We start from the raw sequence: 16654 nt of genomic DNA, 5'->3' as shown, positions 1-16654 counted from the left end.
TTTATAAGTTGTAAACCTGCCAGTTTAATGTTAATTTCTTAAAAAAAATATCTCAGCTTATTGCATATTGGAAAAATGTATGAGTTGGTTGTGGCTTCATGACCTAGTGTATGTATAGTTTTACTAGATGAAAACGTTTTCCTGTTGCATGCTCTGCGTGTCAGATAATAAATCAAATGGCTTTGAAATGTGAGGGGAAAAGGAAAATTAAGCAACTTTTTCTCGGAAAAAATTATTTAGATTATTTGAACCATTCTAAGATTCATATATTTTGGTCATTTATAAGATCAAAAATAAGGACCATTCTTGAAGATGTTACTGAATTGTTAAAATTTGGAAAGGTCACACAAGCTCTTCCTCCTTGGGGATGTTTGTTATTATTATAGCTCTATACTCAGAAACACCCTCCTCACCTGAACCGTGCTCTCCCACCATCACTTACGTTTCAAGCTTAAGGTGTGGTTGGTCGCACACATTTCCCCTTATATTATTTTACTCTTTACGACAACCCTAACATTTTACTGTTTCTAGTTAATGAATTTCTTCATTGCTTCAACATGTATTGCGTGCATATTTTGCATGTGTTACAGTTCTAGAGCAAAATCACAGTTCTGATCACCAAATACTCCAACCCCAACTGGTGATGAACTCTTAACTGCTCGGCTGGTGATGCAGGAAGGTTGTGACGACAGGGGAGGTGGGGACCATAGCCCCCAACGCCTGAATTCCTCAGCGGATGGGATGGCAGCCGCTCAGCTGGAGCTTGGGTCGCCTTGACATGGGACTTGTGGATGCCAGGCTTTCAGTTTTCAGGGAAAGTCTTCATTTTTAATATGAAAACTGATCTTTAAAATTAAGTGCTATAGTGACTGAAGGAAGCGATGCGTCCTGACAAGATGCATTTCAAGGGCAACAGAGAGAGAGAAGGAACCGGACGGTCACCCTGTGGGTTGGCAGGGCACCCAGGGTGCTGCAGGAGCCCAAGGGAGGGTGCCCACGCTGGGTTTAGGGAGACCCAGTGTGGCAGATCCAGGGAAGGCATGGTAGGTGAGGCCCCGCGTGCAGGAGAGCCTGGGGGCAGGAGCGGGGGTAGCTGGAGGGATCTGTAGGTTGGAGCAGCCCCGTGGTTCAGATCCAGTGGGTCTGCCGCTCCCAGCCACTCTTGGAAACCCTGAGCTCTGCCCAGTGACACACGCACCAGCCCAGGTCTTCGGGATCTGGATCAGCAAGGGGAGGAGGATGCCTTTCATTTCCGCACCTGTGGATTTACCCTCACCTGGGGCTGGCAGTTAGGTGGCCTCCATGTTAGTTACCATTCATTCAAATGAGCAGGCTGAGCAGCTTGATCTGATAAGCAGTCACTTTCTCTGCCGCTGAGAAGTGTTTACCAGCTCTGGGCTCTTCATTTTTGCTTGCCTGGTTCTCTTGACACCTGCTTGCTGTTGTTGAAGAGAGATGGAGAGACAGCAATCCCACACGCCTGGATTCCTGTACACCAGACATCTTTGGTCTTCTGCTGATTGCCACGGCTGTTTTCTCTGCACACATTTTGGAAAAACAGGCACCAGACTGCTAGTTGATGTATCGTCTGGACACTGAGGCAAAGTGTGAAAGCCCCTGTGGGCCCATTGTTGTTTAGTTGCTAAGTTGTGTCTGACTCTTTGCGACCCCAGGACTGCAGCCTGCCTGTCTCCACTGTCCATGGGATTTCCCAGGCAAGAATATTGGAGTGGGTTGCCATTTCCTTCTCCAGGGGATCTTCCTGGCCCAGAGATCAAACCCACGCCTCCTGCATTGGCAGGCGGATTCTTTACCTCTGAGCTACCAGGGAAACCCAGACCCATTGTCCATAATCTCATAATGTGTATATTCTGTGCTTGTCAGGTCCTTCCCCAGATAAACAGAATGCTGGCATCTATAAAAAGCGTTTCTTTACCTGGGCCAGTCCCAGAAGTTAAAAGCAATTTCAGTAAATACCTTTTTATTGCCTTATTTTTATTTTAAACATTATTACTTACATGCTTGTTATTCCATTAAATTTTCCTTCTTTTTTTTATGAATGCCAACACATTGCATAAGTGATTTCATTTTATTCCAGGAAATTCAAGGTCACGCTTAGAACACTCCCCCGGCTGAATGGTTTATTTCTGAATAGTTCTTGGTCGGGCAGTCTGAAGAGGTTCAGCAGCTCTGTTCTGCCAGGAGCTCAGGCCAAGTGCCCCTTTACCGCACCCTCCCTCAGGTGGCTTCTCCTCCTTGCAGGCACTAACAGCTGTTCCGCAGAGCTGGTGGGATGAAGGGTTGCACTGCTGAACACGTTATTTAGGTGGTTGTACAGCTTTGCAGTATCGATCAGTTTGGTGGAGTCCTACAGAGCTAAGGGTCTTAGATACTCACTGGGATGGGTACAATCCTTAGTCAGCCTGGCAGAGCGCCCAGAGCCCTGCCTTGGGGTCACCAGGAATGAGTTTTCTTTGGTTTCCACCATTTCTAGTCCATGTGTCCTTTGGGTCTCAGTGTCCTCCCTTGTATGGGGATAAACACCTCATGAAGAGAGTAGGTAGTGAGGAAAGAAGCTGTCTTTTGTCCAGAGCACGGACATGGTCCTCGATGCTGTGAATGCCTAGTTCACTGGCCCTGTTCTGTCTTCAAACACCCTCTGTAGCCTCAGGTCCAGAGGTCTGAAATGCTGCCTGGTCAATCGTGACCATTTGGGTGTCCCACATTTGTCCAGCAGGTTGCAGCCTTCAGGGACTGTCAATACACTGGATCGTTTGCTCCTCAAGGATAATGTCATTAACAAAGGCAGGGTGTGTTCATGCTAAGTAGCTTCAGTCATGTCTAACTCTTTGTGACCCCATGGACTATAGCCTATCAGGCTCCTCTGTCCTTGAGGATTCTCCAGGCAAGAATACTAGAGTGGGTTGCCATTCCCTCCTCCAGGGGATCTTCCCGAGCCAGGGATCGAACCCAGGTCTCCTGCATCTCTGGCGTTGGCAGGCAGGTTCTTTACCACTGATCCAGCTGGGAGGCCCAATAATGTCAGCACCCATTGCTGACCTGTATTGAGCACTTATTATGTGCCGGGAACCGTCATGTCTCAGAGCTGTCAGGCTCACTTATTGCTCACAGCCATTCTGGACGCAGTCCTGTCACTGCACCCAGTTCAGAGAAGAGGAGACTCGGGTCAGGTCCACAGTTAGTGATGCTCCCAAGGGCAACAAAAACCATGGCATCCTCAGCAGCCATCATCCTTTAAGCCTTTACTCTGTTCCAGGACGCCAGCTGTGCCGCTTCCCTGCATTATCTCCGCAAACCCTCCCACACCCCACAGAAAGGGCCTGTTTTTGTCTTTACAGATATGTGATCTCAGAGTGACTTTGCTGAAAACCCAGGGATCCTGGCTGCATTTTCTCCTGACCATTCCCGATTACCTGCAGGCTGTTTTCAATTATGGTTGGTTTTCCTCAGTTCAGTTCAGTCACTCAGTCGTGTCCGACTCTTCCATCACCAACTCCCAGCGCTTACTCAAACACATATCCATCAAGTTGGTGATGCCATCCAACCATCTCACCCTCTGTCATCCTCTTCTCCTCCTGCCTTCAATCTTTCCCAGCATCAGGGTCTTTTCAAATGAGTCAGTTCTTCCCATCAGGTGGCCAAAGTATTGGAGTTTCAGCTTCAACGTCAGTCCTTCCAATGAATATTCAAGACTGATTTCCTTTGGGATGGACTGGTTGGATCTCCTTGCAGTTCAACAGATTCTCAAGAGTCTTCTCCAACACCACAGATCAAAAGCATCAATTCTTTGGTGCTCAGCTTTCTTTAGAATCCAACTCTCACATCCATACATGACTACTGGGAAAGCCATAGCTTTGACTAAATGGACCTTTGTTGGCAAAGTAATGTCTCTGCTTTTTAATATGTCGTCTAGGTTGGTCATAGCTTTTCTTCCAAGGAGCAAGTGACTTTTAATTTCATGGCTGCAGTCACCATCTGCAGTGATTTTGGAGCCCCCCCCCCCAAAATAAAGTCTCTCACTATTTCCATTTATTTGCCATGAAGTGATGGGACCGGATGCCATGATCTTAGTTTTCTGAATGTTAAGTTTTAAGCCAACTTTTTCACTCTCCTCTTTCACTTTCAAGAGGCTCTTTAGTTCTTCTTCACTTTCTGCCGTAAGTGTGGTGTCATCTGCATCTGTCATCTGAGGTTATTGTTATTTCTCCCAGCAATCTTGATTCCAGCTTCTGCTTCATCCAGGTCAGCATTTCTCATGATGTACTCTGCATATAAGTTAAATAAGCAGGGTGACAATATACAGCCTTGACCTACTCCTTTCCCTATTTGGAACCAGTCTGTTGTTCCATGTCCAGTTCTAACTGTTGCTTCTTGACCTGCATACAGAGTTCTCAGGAGGCAGGTCAGGTGGTCTGGTATTCCCATCTCTTTCAGAATTTTCCACAGTTTGTTGTGGTCCACACAGTCAGAGGCTCTGGCATAGTCATTAAAGCAGAAGTAGAAGTTTTTCTGGAACTCTCTTGCTTTTTTGATAATCCAACAGATGTTGGCATTTTGATCTCTGGTTCTTCTGCCTTTGCTAAATCCAGCTTGAACATCTGAAGTTCATGGTTCATGTACTGTTGAAGCCTGGCTTGGAGAATTTTGAGCATTACTTTGCTAGCATGTTAGATGAGTGCAATTGTGTGGTAGTTTGGTCATTCTTTGGCATTGTCTTTCTTTGGGATTGGAATGAAAACTGACCTTTTCCAGTCCTGTGGCCACTGCTGTTTTCCAAATTTGCTGGCATATTGAGTGCAGCACTTTCACAGCATCATCTTTTAGGACTTGAAATAGCTCAGCTGGAATTCCATCACCTTTACTAGCTTTGTTCGTAGTGATGCTTCCTAAGGCCTACTTTGTGTTCCAGGATGTCTGGCTCTATGTGAGTGATCACACCATCGTGATTATCTGGGTCATGAAAATCTTTTTATACAGTTTTTCTGTGTATTCTTGCCACCTCTTCTTAATATCTTGTGCTTCTGTAAAGTCCATGCCATTTCTGTCCTTTATTGTGCCCATCTTTGCATCAAATGTTCCCATGGTATCTCTACTTTTCTTGAAGTGATCTCTAGTTTTCCCCATTCTATTGTTTTCCTCTATTTCTTTGCATTGATCTCTGAGGAAGGCTTTCTTATCTCTCCTTGCTATTCTTTGGAACTCCGCATTCAAATGGGTATATCTGGGTTTACCTGCAGAAGACTATTTGAACTTGGCCTTTATACCACCATAGCCACTCCATAGATAGTCCGCCCAAGCCTAAACTACTTCTCAGCCTCTTGGTATAAAAAGCCAGGTTAAAAGAGAAGCCACAGAAAAGAGAAGTGACATAGTTCATTGGCACATTTCAGCCCCCAGTTCCCAGTTTAAGAAATCTTCTGTGAATGACCGCTTGCATTTTTAAAGTGAATTAAGTTATTTAAAAATACGTCACTATGTCATTTAATCCTGTCTCCTGATCTAATGTGGGCTTCCCTGATGGCTCAGCAGGTAAAGAATCTGCCTGCAGTGCAGGAGACGCAGGGGACTCGGGTTCAGTCCCTGGGTCAGGAAGATCCCCTGGAGGAGGGCATGGCAACCTGCTCCAGTATTCTTACCAGGAGAATCCCACGGACAGAGGAGCCTGGTGGCCCACAGTCCATGGTGTCACAAAGAGTCGGACACCTATGAAGTGACTGAGCATGCAATCTAATGTACTGAATGCCTTGAGCAGGTAGTAAGATTTCACATATATATGTATATTTGTCTGAAACAAAAAATATTTACCCTGTGCACCACAGAAGAATTAGATCTGTCATCCGCAACCAAATCTCAGGTGTTTTCCACGAAAGTGTTTTTCATTGTTTTGTGCTTCTTCATCCACTTAATTCCACACACGTTCGCTGAGCACCCTGGTGTGCCTGACACTGGGAACGGAGTCCCAGGTGTGGTCCCTGCTGTGAAGGACCGTGTCGTCTGGGGAGTGAACCTGCTGTGCAGTGTTGTGGGTCTTGTCCGTGAACATGGAAAGGGCTGTGGGGCCAACGAGAGCCGCGCTTTTCCCTCTGCTTGGCTGTGGACAGCATTCAGCAGGGTGGTCACTGAGCTGGCTCTTGGAGGGACTCAGAAGGAGAAAGGCTCTCCAGACCCAGAGGAGCAAGATCACGGGCGTGCAGCAGAAGGGTGGGTGTCAGGGTGTGGCTGAGCTGGGCGGGCAGCTTGGGCAGGGACCAGTGATGAGATCTCTAGGCCAGCGGGCAGATGAAAAGGGCATAGGTGTGTGGCCGAGGAGTTTAGAAGATAATTTGCAGGCACAAACCCACTCTGCCCCTGGAAATGTAGGCGTAGCAGTGCTCCTTTTGTATTTCCCATTTAAACTACTCAGTTTAGTGTGTGTTGGGAAGATAATATTTTGGGCTGGTCAGAAAGTTCCCATAACATCTTACCAGAAAACCTGAATGAACTTTTTTGGGTGAAAGAAAAAAGTGAAAGTGAAAGTTGCTCAGTCGTGTCCGACTCTTTGCGACCCCATGGTCTGTATAGGCCATGAAATTCTCCAGGTCAGAATACTGGAGTGGGTAGCCTTTCCCTTAACCAGGGGATCTTTCCAACCCAGAGATCGAACCCAGGTCTCCCACATTGCAAGCAAATTCTTTACCTGCTGAGCCACACGGGAAGCCCGAACTTTTTGGCTAACCCAATACACATCAGCACATTGGGTCTAGTTTCATTAATTTTTGTCTACCGTATCATCTAAAAAAATTTTGTGATGCAAAAATCATAGTACTTTGTTCAGTGTTCTCCTTTTTGGGTAGTATATGTATGGTTTTTATCTCATCACCTTTTTTAATTTATAAACTTTTAAGAAGGATCATGTTACTTACATTTTTGGCCCCCAAAGCACTATACATGTATTTGTTTCATTATTAATGAAATATTTATACTACAAAGAATGTTCAGGATAAAGAGGGTAAAAAATCCCCCCAGATTGCCACAGTATAAACCTAAACCATTGATAATATTTTGCCATATTTATTTTTGTACATAAAATGGGCGTGTCTTGTGAAGTCAGAATCGAATTGCCTTGACTTCTAGCTTGAGGTGTGTGTCATCAGTCGTCTTTACAAGAAGATGCTACATGTTTTGTCTGCCTTCCACAGTAATTAGCACCATGCCCCAGTAGAGTTATCTGTCCTAACTGGACGTTCAACTATAGACTGATTATTCACAGACTCTAGAAGAAGGGGATGACAGAGGATGAGATGGTTGGATGGCGTCACTGACTCAGTGGACATGAGTTTGAGCAAACTCCGAGAGATAGTCAAGGACAGGGAAGCTTGGTGTGTATCGGTCCATGGGGTTGCAAAGAGTCAGACACGACTTGGCCACTGAACAATAACAACGGTGCAGAGACTCTAGCAATCTCTTTATTCCTCGTGTTCTATGTATATACTTTGGTATTTATAACCTCTTTTCTGTGTTAGTTTAATTCCATATAGGTTTTGTGTTTTTTATCTTAAAAAAAAATTGAGGGCCCTGCTGGGAAAGAGACAGCCTGAAGCATACCATTCAGGGAATGTGATGCTATCTTCTGATCCCTATCCTGCGTCTACACAGCAGCAGGTTGCATGGTTGGGTAATTGCTGGATGATTTTGAGATATGCAAGGGGGGTGAGGAAAGCTATGATCAAGAAGCTGGAAAAGAAAAAAAAAGAGCTGTTTGAATTCATTCAAAATGGGTTATTCACTCAACCAAATTTAAAAATGACTTTTTGTTGCTGATGTTTGGACCTGCTGGGGCAGCCGGGATGACCACCTGGACAGTCTCCTGGCAGGGGTGGGGTGCCCCAGGCTGGCTGTTTGGTCCACAGTTGGGACAGCAGCCTGCTCAGCTCAGCCTGCTTCCTTTGTTGTTACTGTTGCTGTTTTTCTTGAGCTGTTTGATTTTTGCTCTGGTTTCTTTCCAAGTAGTCAGGCTATCTGCTCTGAGTTCTTGTTAGAAACTGAACCACTGTTCCTCTGCCTGACTGGTGGAGGGAACAGGTGAGTCTTTACTTTTTAAAAAAGTTCAAATAAATCTCTTCTCTTGACATGGCGTGAGTCTGTAAAAACAAAACAAAACACACTTGTCTCTGCATTTGGCAAAGAGAAAGAGGTTTAGTTTGTTCTTCTTGAAGTGTCAGGGTAGTGCCTCCAGTTCATCACTTGTAAATGATTTTTAGGTGTGTTTTTTTTTTTTTTAATAAATGCTCATTTTTCTGCTAGTAGATAATTTGCACTGTACTGGTTTGGGGAAGAGTTTACAAATGCCAGATGTTAGTTGTTCTTGCTTCTTAGTGAAGCTCAAGATCTGAGACACAAGCACGCAGTTTGTATTCAATGGAGCAGGTTGATTTCACGGTGTCTGTCATGGGGACACTGGAGCCACCCACCGGGGTTGGCATCCAGCTCTGCCTCTTACCACCAGTGTCGCCCGAGGCAAGTGACTCAGCCCTTAATGAGCCTTAGTTTCCTCATCTCTAAAGTGGGGAAAATGACAGCATCCACCTTCTAGGGTAGTTGTGAAGATGAAATGAGTTCTGCTAAGAATGGCGTTGTGTGCTTAGCATGTGTTAGTTATTTTATCATCGGTATCATCCTATATGACTAAACCCATATAAATGGGAAGTTTCTGTAAGTATGAATGTAATTTTCTGCTGGGTGAAGTTGACACTGTAGAGACTTGGACAGAAAGAAAATAAAGGCATGTGTTGCCTAGGAATTCAGAGCCGGTAGGTGTTTTCTATGTACTGTGTAGGTTGACAAAGCTTCAGTTCTCATAACCTAAATTTTTAAAGAGTTGTTTAGTATTTATCTCTGGTATCTTTGAAAAAGATGAGTTCTTTTTAAAACATAAATGATATTTTGTTTTATTAATATACGAAATAGTATTATGTTTTACTAGTGTATATAGTAAAGGGTAGCACTGTGTAGTAAATACAAAGCAGTCACTCCTGGATTAACATTAACTGTATCTTCTTCTCTTTTAGAGCTCTTCAACCAGAAATACATTTAATAAGAGCAATGGCTTCAAAGGTGCTACTCAGGCAACAGAAATCTTTCACGGTTGTAGTTTTACTAGCCTGTTTGGTAAGTCAACTCTTAACTTTCATAAGAATGTAGGGGAAAAATTCATAGAACTAGTACCCAATCTATTTCCCATTTTTAACCCCATATCTTCAAAATTTTCTTTCAAATTCCTTTTATCATTGTTGCATTTAATTAATAAGTCAGAGGTTGCTGTTGGGTCTTGACTTTTGTGGCAATAATTGCACTTATTTATTTCAATCTCGATGAGATCATCAAGTCATGGCATTACTTATAGCCCCAGGATAATGATGCTTCATGGGCTCACAGGCAGGTGACTCCTGGAGTGACTAACACTTTCCTCTAAGATTGGTTGTCAAGTGTGGTTAAGAGAGGCTGGAGGTGATTACTAAACTTTTAGCCCCAAATTAGGATCTTGAACCCCACCTTGAATTCTCCCTCCTGCTTGCTCTAGAGGATAAGGCTGGGATTTTATTTAAAGAGGTTGGATGACATTGTTGTAGATATTTGCTTCAAGTGGAGGCGGTTTGTACTGAATAACTGCACATGCCCATGCTGTCACTACTAAAGCCCATTCTATGCACCTCCGTGTAAAGAGCATTGCACACTCCAGTCTCTATTCTGCCCATGCCTCCTGAAGCTCTCAGTTTTCATTTAGGGCAACAGAATTAGCATCAGGAATATTACTGAAGGGGTCCTTGCTTGGCAAGAGAGTTTGAACTGAATGTTGTCACCAGTCTGAGATTCTATTAATTCCAACACTTTTTAATGAAACACCAGCTATTAAGAAGCAGATATACATACTTTTGTAGGATGAGCGCACATATAAGATGAACTTAACTGTCTTTAGGTAAAATAAGAAATAAAGTCTGTATCTTGAAAATAACTTACAACCTTTGTTTTTGCAAAGTAGATAGTCCTTCCATTTAAGACCTATGCTGTGAACCAAAGTATATTGTAAGGACATAGAGAACAGACTTTCAATTGCCAAGGGGGAGAGATGGAATGGGAGGTTAAGGTTAGCAGGTGCAAACTGTTATATATAGGATGGATAAACAAAAAGTCCTACTGTATAGCACAGAGAACTATGTTCATATCCTGTGATAAACCATAATGGAAAAGAATATTAAAAAATAAAGTATATACATATATAGTGGTAAAGAACCTGCCTGCCAATGCAGTGATGTAAGAGATGTGAGTTCAATCCCTGGGTTGGGAAGATCCTCTGGAGGAGGGCATGGCAACCCACTTCAGTATTCTTGCCTGGAGAATCCCATGGACAGAGGAGCTTGGCGGGCTACAGTCAATGGGGTTGCAAAGAGTCATACACGACTGAAATGACTTAGCATTTGTGCATACATATATATGTGTAAATATGTATGTATGATTGAGTCACTTTGCTATACAGCAGAAATTAGCACAACATTGAAAATCACCAATACTTCAATTTTTAGAAAAAGGATATTGTTAGGTCCCAATTAAGTGGCAAAATGGCAATCAATAGGAAAGTAACACTTTTACTTTGAAGAGCAGAGGATTTGGCCATTTTTGTCATCATCATAATTATTAGGAATTTTACTGATCTCAGTATTGTCAGAATTTTTTGAATGATGGACTCTAAGTAAATGTAATTCAACTGAAAAGGTGGAAACTTCTGCATCAAAGTTGGGTGTTAGATATGTCTAAAAGATAATAGCAGAATTCTTGAGGCCAGTCTATATGTTCCATTTATTTATTTATTATTCAATTCATTATAGCTGAATATGTTTATATTAAAAATCAAAAAAATACAATTTTTAAATTCAGAATTTTTCCAGTTGAAGAAGTACCCTGGGTCTCTGCATATCTGTTCTTTTAAGTCATCTTCTCACTTAGAAAAGAGAATAGCTTCTAGCAATTTTTACCTTGGGTTCACAAATGTGTAGGAAGAAGATGGCGATTGATTCCAGAAAAGGGGAGTTCTCATTCAGAAGCAGAGAGAGGACTCGGGCTTGAATTGTTTCGCTGACTTTTCCAGAAAGTGGTTTTCCTTCCTAAAGTGGAAACTGAATTGGTCTCACTCTGAATTAATGTTTACCTTCAGTGGTTATGTCGATAATACTGAAGATACTGTTCCCTTTTTGTGAAAAACAAAATTACCTCACCTTAAGATAACGTTTTGTGAAATGTTTTTTTTCAGGCGTGTGGAGTGATTTGTGAAACAGGAGACTGCGGACAGCAGGAATTCAGGGACCAGTCAGGAAGCTGTGTTCTGTGCAACCAGTGTGGGCCAGGCATGGAGTTGTCCAAGGTAACTGTTGGGTGTGTGGGACGGTCGTACGCCTGTGTTTTTTATTTATATTTATTTGCTTATTTGCTTGGACGCCTCAGGTCTTGGTTGTGGCACACGGAATCTTTTGCTGCAGTGTGAAAACTCTGTAGTTGTGGCGTACAGATTTAGTTGCTCTGCAGCATGTGGGATCTTAGTTTCCCGACCAGGGATCGAACATGGGTCCCCTGAACTGCAAGGTGGATTCTCAACCACGGACCACTAGGGAAGTCCCACGTCTGTGTTTTTTTAAATGCATTCTTATCAGCTGAATTCTTTTCCAGTTGATGACTGGTGATGACTTCCTCCTTTAGCCAAGTATTGAACAATTCCCTTCTCAATACGTTCGATTCATGTGTCTCACTGAGACAAAAGAAGTTGATTCTGGTAACCATAACTCATAGTTCTGTATACTTTAATGTTTACCATATTTTATTAAAAGAATAGAATCATTAAACAATAAGGTCTCACTGTGTAGCACAGGAAACTATATTCAATAATCTGTGATAAACAATAATGAAAGAGAATGTATATATTTGTATAACTAAATCAGTCTGTGGCACAGCAGAAATTAACATAACATTGTAAATCAACTATACTTCAATAGAATAATTTTTTTAAATAGTTTTATTTATTTATTCTTGTGTGTGCATGGGCTTTTCTCTAGGTGCAGAGAGTAGGGGCTACTCTCTAGTCACAGTGTGTGGGCTTTCAACTGTGATGGCTTTTCTTGTTGTAGAGCACAGACTGTAGGCACACAGGCTTCAGTAGTCATGGTACGTGGGCTCAGTAGTTGTGGCTCCCAGGCTCTAGAACTTGGGCTCAGTATTTGTGGCTTTGTTGCTCTGTACCACGTTGGATCTTCCTGGATCAGGGATTGAATCCTTGTTTCCTGCATTGGCAAGAGAATTCTTTGCCACTGAGCCACCAGAGAAGCCCTGAAACAATCTCCTTAAAATTAAAAGAATCATTAAGGTTTATTTGCATTAATTAAAAAGAATCAGCATTCTACTAATGATTTAAAAATAAAGCATTGATAGCAGAATATGTTAATGTTCCTATTTACTGGGCCTTCTTTTTCTTAAGATGAAGGTTACCATTGCTAGTCAAGGAACAGAGTCCAACAATGTCTTAAGTAACCAGGCTCCAAGGGAGCAGTTGTTTTCCAAGCCAGAGTTTTGAACATTCTTTCAACAATGCCAGTGTGATTATTATTTTTCCCATGCTGAGTATGGACTTCCCAGATGGTGCTAGTGGTAAAGAACCCACCTGTCAATGCTAAAGATCTAAGAGATGCAGGTTCAATCCCTGGGTCGGGAAGATCCCCTGGAGGAGGGCATGGCTCCACTCCAGTGTTCATGCCTGGAGAATCCTGGGGACAGAGGAGCCTGGTGCGCTACCGTCCAGGGGGTCACACAGAGTTGGACATGACTGAAGAGACTTAGCAGCAGCAGCATGCTGAGTATAAGCTCCTTTCAGGAACATCTTAAATAGACTCATCTTCAGGACTGCTTATGAGTCAGCCGTGTTCTAAGAGGCATCTTGGGTGTTCTGGGGCCCTTCTCTGTCCTGAGCACCTTGGAAGCTACGCACACATTTGCTTTATTGACTGACCTTTCGAAGATGTTACCGGTTGTGGACAGTTGATGTATCGTTTTGTTCTAAATAATGCACCAAGATCTTCCTGTTAGAAAAGAAACAAAAAATGTCTCTTTAAGTGACTTTTCAAAGAGAAGTCCTTTCCCCTCCAGTCCACTGTGCTCTGAAGTTGAGTCTTGTCATTCATGGACTTTTGATTGATGATCTGCAAACATTGGGAAACAAAGAATTATGCATTCCACAAGTAATTCTGTGGATGGCCTGTCTGGGTGTTGTGTTTAATATGCGATGGCTTTCAGCCTCCTGGGCCTTCCGTCTGGGCAGAAACTGGCTGAGTTTTGAACTCTGCAAAGTCAAGTTAACTGGAGTACCCTGACTGATGTTTTTTTTAATCCCTGTCCATTGTAAAAAGGTCCTTTATAATGGCAGACTGCATATCTGGAATCTATCGACAAAGTTAAGAATGTAATCATGCCTGGGAGGAAAATAGCAGTGTTTCTACTCCTCAGAGTTCTTTTTCCAAATCTCTCTTAAATCAGAATGAAAACTCACAGATTTGAAGAGATGAGTTAAGTCATTTCTAAGAAACTGTTCACTAACCTTCATCATTTATCTAGAAAATGAAGATGAAGTTTCTATCAGCTCCAAAATTTTTTTTAAAAACTCATCTTCTGAGGTTAACTGATAGTAGTTTCCATATTTCATAATTTCCCATGGATAGCCAGAAGAAGTATTTTTCATTAGGGAGTAATTTTCCCTGATTGTTGCAATAGCTGTCTAACTATATTTCATTAACAGCAACAAAAGGAAGCAATGAATAACTCTCCTATGCGTACTCTTTTTGTTTATTAGTATTTATGATCTATTTCCTCATTTTAAAAATGTCCAGGACAAATAAAGGGAAAAAGACTAAAAGTGAAGGTAATGATGTCCCTGAAACATTAGATTCTGGAAACCCACTCTACTACTGTAGGCAAGAATCCCTTAGAAGAAATGGAGAGGCCATCATGGTCAACAAAAAGAGTCCAAAATGCAGTACTTGGACACAATCTCAAAAACAACAGAATCATCTCTGCTCGTTTCCCAGGCAAACCATTCAGTATCACAGTAATCCAAGATTATGCCCCAACCAGTAATGCTGAAGAAGTTGAAGCTCAACGGTTCTATGAAGACCCACAAGACTTTCTAGAACTAACACCAAAAAAAGATGTCCTTTTCATTATAGGGGACTGGGATGCAAAACTAGGACGTCAAGAGATACCTGGAGTAACAGGCAAATTTGGCCTTGGAATACAAAACGAAGCAGGTCACGAGAATGCACTGGTCATAGCAAACACCCTCTTCCAACAACACAAGAGAAGACTCTACACATGGACATCACGAGATGGTCAATACCAAAATCAGATTGATTATATTCTTTGCAGCCAAATATGGAGAAGCTCTATACAGTCAGCAAAAACAAGACCGGGAGCTGGCTATGGCCAAGATTATGAACTCTTTACTGCTAAATGCAGACTTAAATTGAAGAAAGTAGGGAAAACCACTAGAGCATTCAGGTAAGACCTAAATCAAATCCCTTATGATTATATAGTGGAAGTGAGAAATAGATTCATGGGATTAGATCTGATAGATAGAGTGCCTGAAGAACTATGGATGGAAGTTCATGACATTGTACAGGAGCAGTGATCAAGACAATCCCCAAGAAAAAGAAAAGAAAAGACAAAATCGTTGTCTGGGGAGGCCTTATAAATAGCTGAGAAAAGAAGAGAAGCTAAAGGTAAAGGAGAGAAGGAAAGATATACCCATTTGAATGAAGAGTTCCAAAGAATAGCAAGGAGAGATAAGAAAGCCTTCCTCAGTGATCAGTGCAAAGAAATAGAGGAAAACAATAGAATGGGAAAGATTGAGATCTCATCAAGAAAATTAGAGATACCAAGGGAATATTTGATGCAAAGTTGGGCACAATAAAGTACAGAAATGGCATGGACTTTACAGAAGCACAAGATATTAAGAAGAGATGGCAATCCACAGAAGAACTGTATAAAAAGATTTTCATGACCCAGATAATCACGATGGTGTGATCACTCACGTAGAGCCAGACATCCTGGAACACAAAGTAGGCCTTAGGAAGCATCACCATGAACAAAGGTAGTGAAGGTGATGGAATTCCAGCTGAGCTATTTCAAATCCTAAAAGATGATGCTGTGAAAGTGCTGCACTCAATATGCCAGTGAATTTGGAAAGCTCAGCAGTGGCCACAGGACTGGAAAAGGTCAGTTGTCGTTCCAGTCCCAAAGAACTGCTACTGCTAAGTCGCTTCAGTTGTGTCCGACTCTGTGCGATCCCATAGACGGCAGCCCACCAGGCGCCCCTGCCCCTGGGATTCTCCAGGCAAGAACACTGGAGTGGGTTGCCATTTCCTCCCCCAATGCAGGAAAGTGAAAAGTGAAAGTGAAGTCGCTCAGTCGTGTCCGACTCTTAGCGACCCCATGGACTGCAGCCTACCAGGCTCCTCCATCCATGGGATTTTCCAGGCAAGAGTACTGGAGTGGGGTGCCATTGCCTTCTCCATCCCAAAGAAAGGCAGTGCCAAAGAATGCTCAAACTACTGCACAATTGCATTCATCTCACACGCTAGCAAACGAATGCTCAAAATTCTCCAAGCCAGACTTCAACAGTATGTGAACCATGAACTTCCAGATGTTCAAACTGAATTTAGAAAAGGCAGAGGAACCAGAGGTCAAATTGCCAACATCCATTGCATCATCAAAAAAGCAAGAGAGTTCCAGAAAAACATCTACTTCTGCTTTATTGACTATGCCAAAGCCTTTGACTGTGTGGATTACAACAAATTTTGTGGAAAATTCTTTAAGTAATGGGAATACCAGAACACCTGACCTGCCTCCTGAGAAATCTGTATGCAGGTCAAGAAGCAACAGTTAGAACTGGACATGGAACAAGAGACTGGTTCCAAATTGGGAAAGGAGTATGTCAAGACTGTATATTGTCACCCTGCTTGCTCAACTTATATGCAGAGTACATCATGACAAACACTGGGCTGGATGAAGCACAAGCTGGAATCAAGATTGTCGGGAGAAATATCAATAATCTCAGATATGCAGATGATACCACCCTTATGGCAGAAAGGGAAGAAAAACTAAAGATCCTTTTGATGAAAGTGAAAGAAGAGAGTGAAAGTGTTGGCTTAAAACTCAACATTCAGAAAACTAAGATCATGGCATCTGGTCCCATCACTTCATGGCAAATAGATGGGGAAACAGCAGAAACAGTGAGAGACTTTATATTGGGAGGCTTCAAAATCAGTGCAGGTGGTGACTGCAGCCATGAAATTAGAAGACTCTTGCTCCTTGGAAGAAAAGCTATGACAAACCTAGACAGCATACTAAAAAGCAGAGACATTACTTTGCCAACAAAGGGCCATCTAGTCAAGGCTATGGTTTTTCCAGTAGTCATGTATGGATGTGAGAGTTGGACTCTAAAGAAAGCTGAGTGCCAAAGAATTGATGCTTTTGAACTGTGGTGTTGGAGAAGACTCTTGAGAGTCCCTTGAACTGCAAGGAGATCCAACCAGTCCATCCTAAAAGAGACCAGTCTTGAATA

General features: G+C 42.6%; 1 protein-coding gene across 4 annotated transcripts in view; it reads left to right on the top strand.

The window, feature by feature from the left end:
* TNFRSF19 (TNF receptor superfamily member 19) overlaps positions 1-16654 on the top strand; it is a 90957-nt gene that overhangs the window by 12276 nt on the left and 62027 nt on the right. For all 4 annotated transcript variants that reach the window (XM_055542542.1, XM_055542541.1, XM_055542540.1 and 1 more), the window contains exons 2-3: positions 9069-9168; positions 11306-11416. In XM_055542542.1, the coding sequence (XP_055398517.1) occupies positions 9103-9168; positions 11306-11416 (177 nt within the window). In that variant the 5' untranslated portion in view covers positions 9069-9102. The remainder of the gene's footprint in view (positions 1-9068; positions 9169-11305; positions 11417-16654) is intronic.

The sequence above is a fragment of the Bubalus kerabau genome, chromosome 12 (assembly GCF_029407905.1).
Source record: "Bubalus kerabau isolate K-KA32 ecotype Philippines breed swamp buffalo chromosome 12, PCC_UOA_SB_1v2, whole genome shotgun sequence".
In the NCBI taxonomy this organism is placed as follows: Eukaryota; Metazoa; Chordata; class Mammalia; order Artiodactyla; family Bovidae; genus Bubalus; species Bubalus kerabau.
The sequence above is the reverse complement of the archived record's forward strand: the minus strand, read 5'-3'. Positions and strand labels throughout refer to the sequence as shown.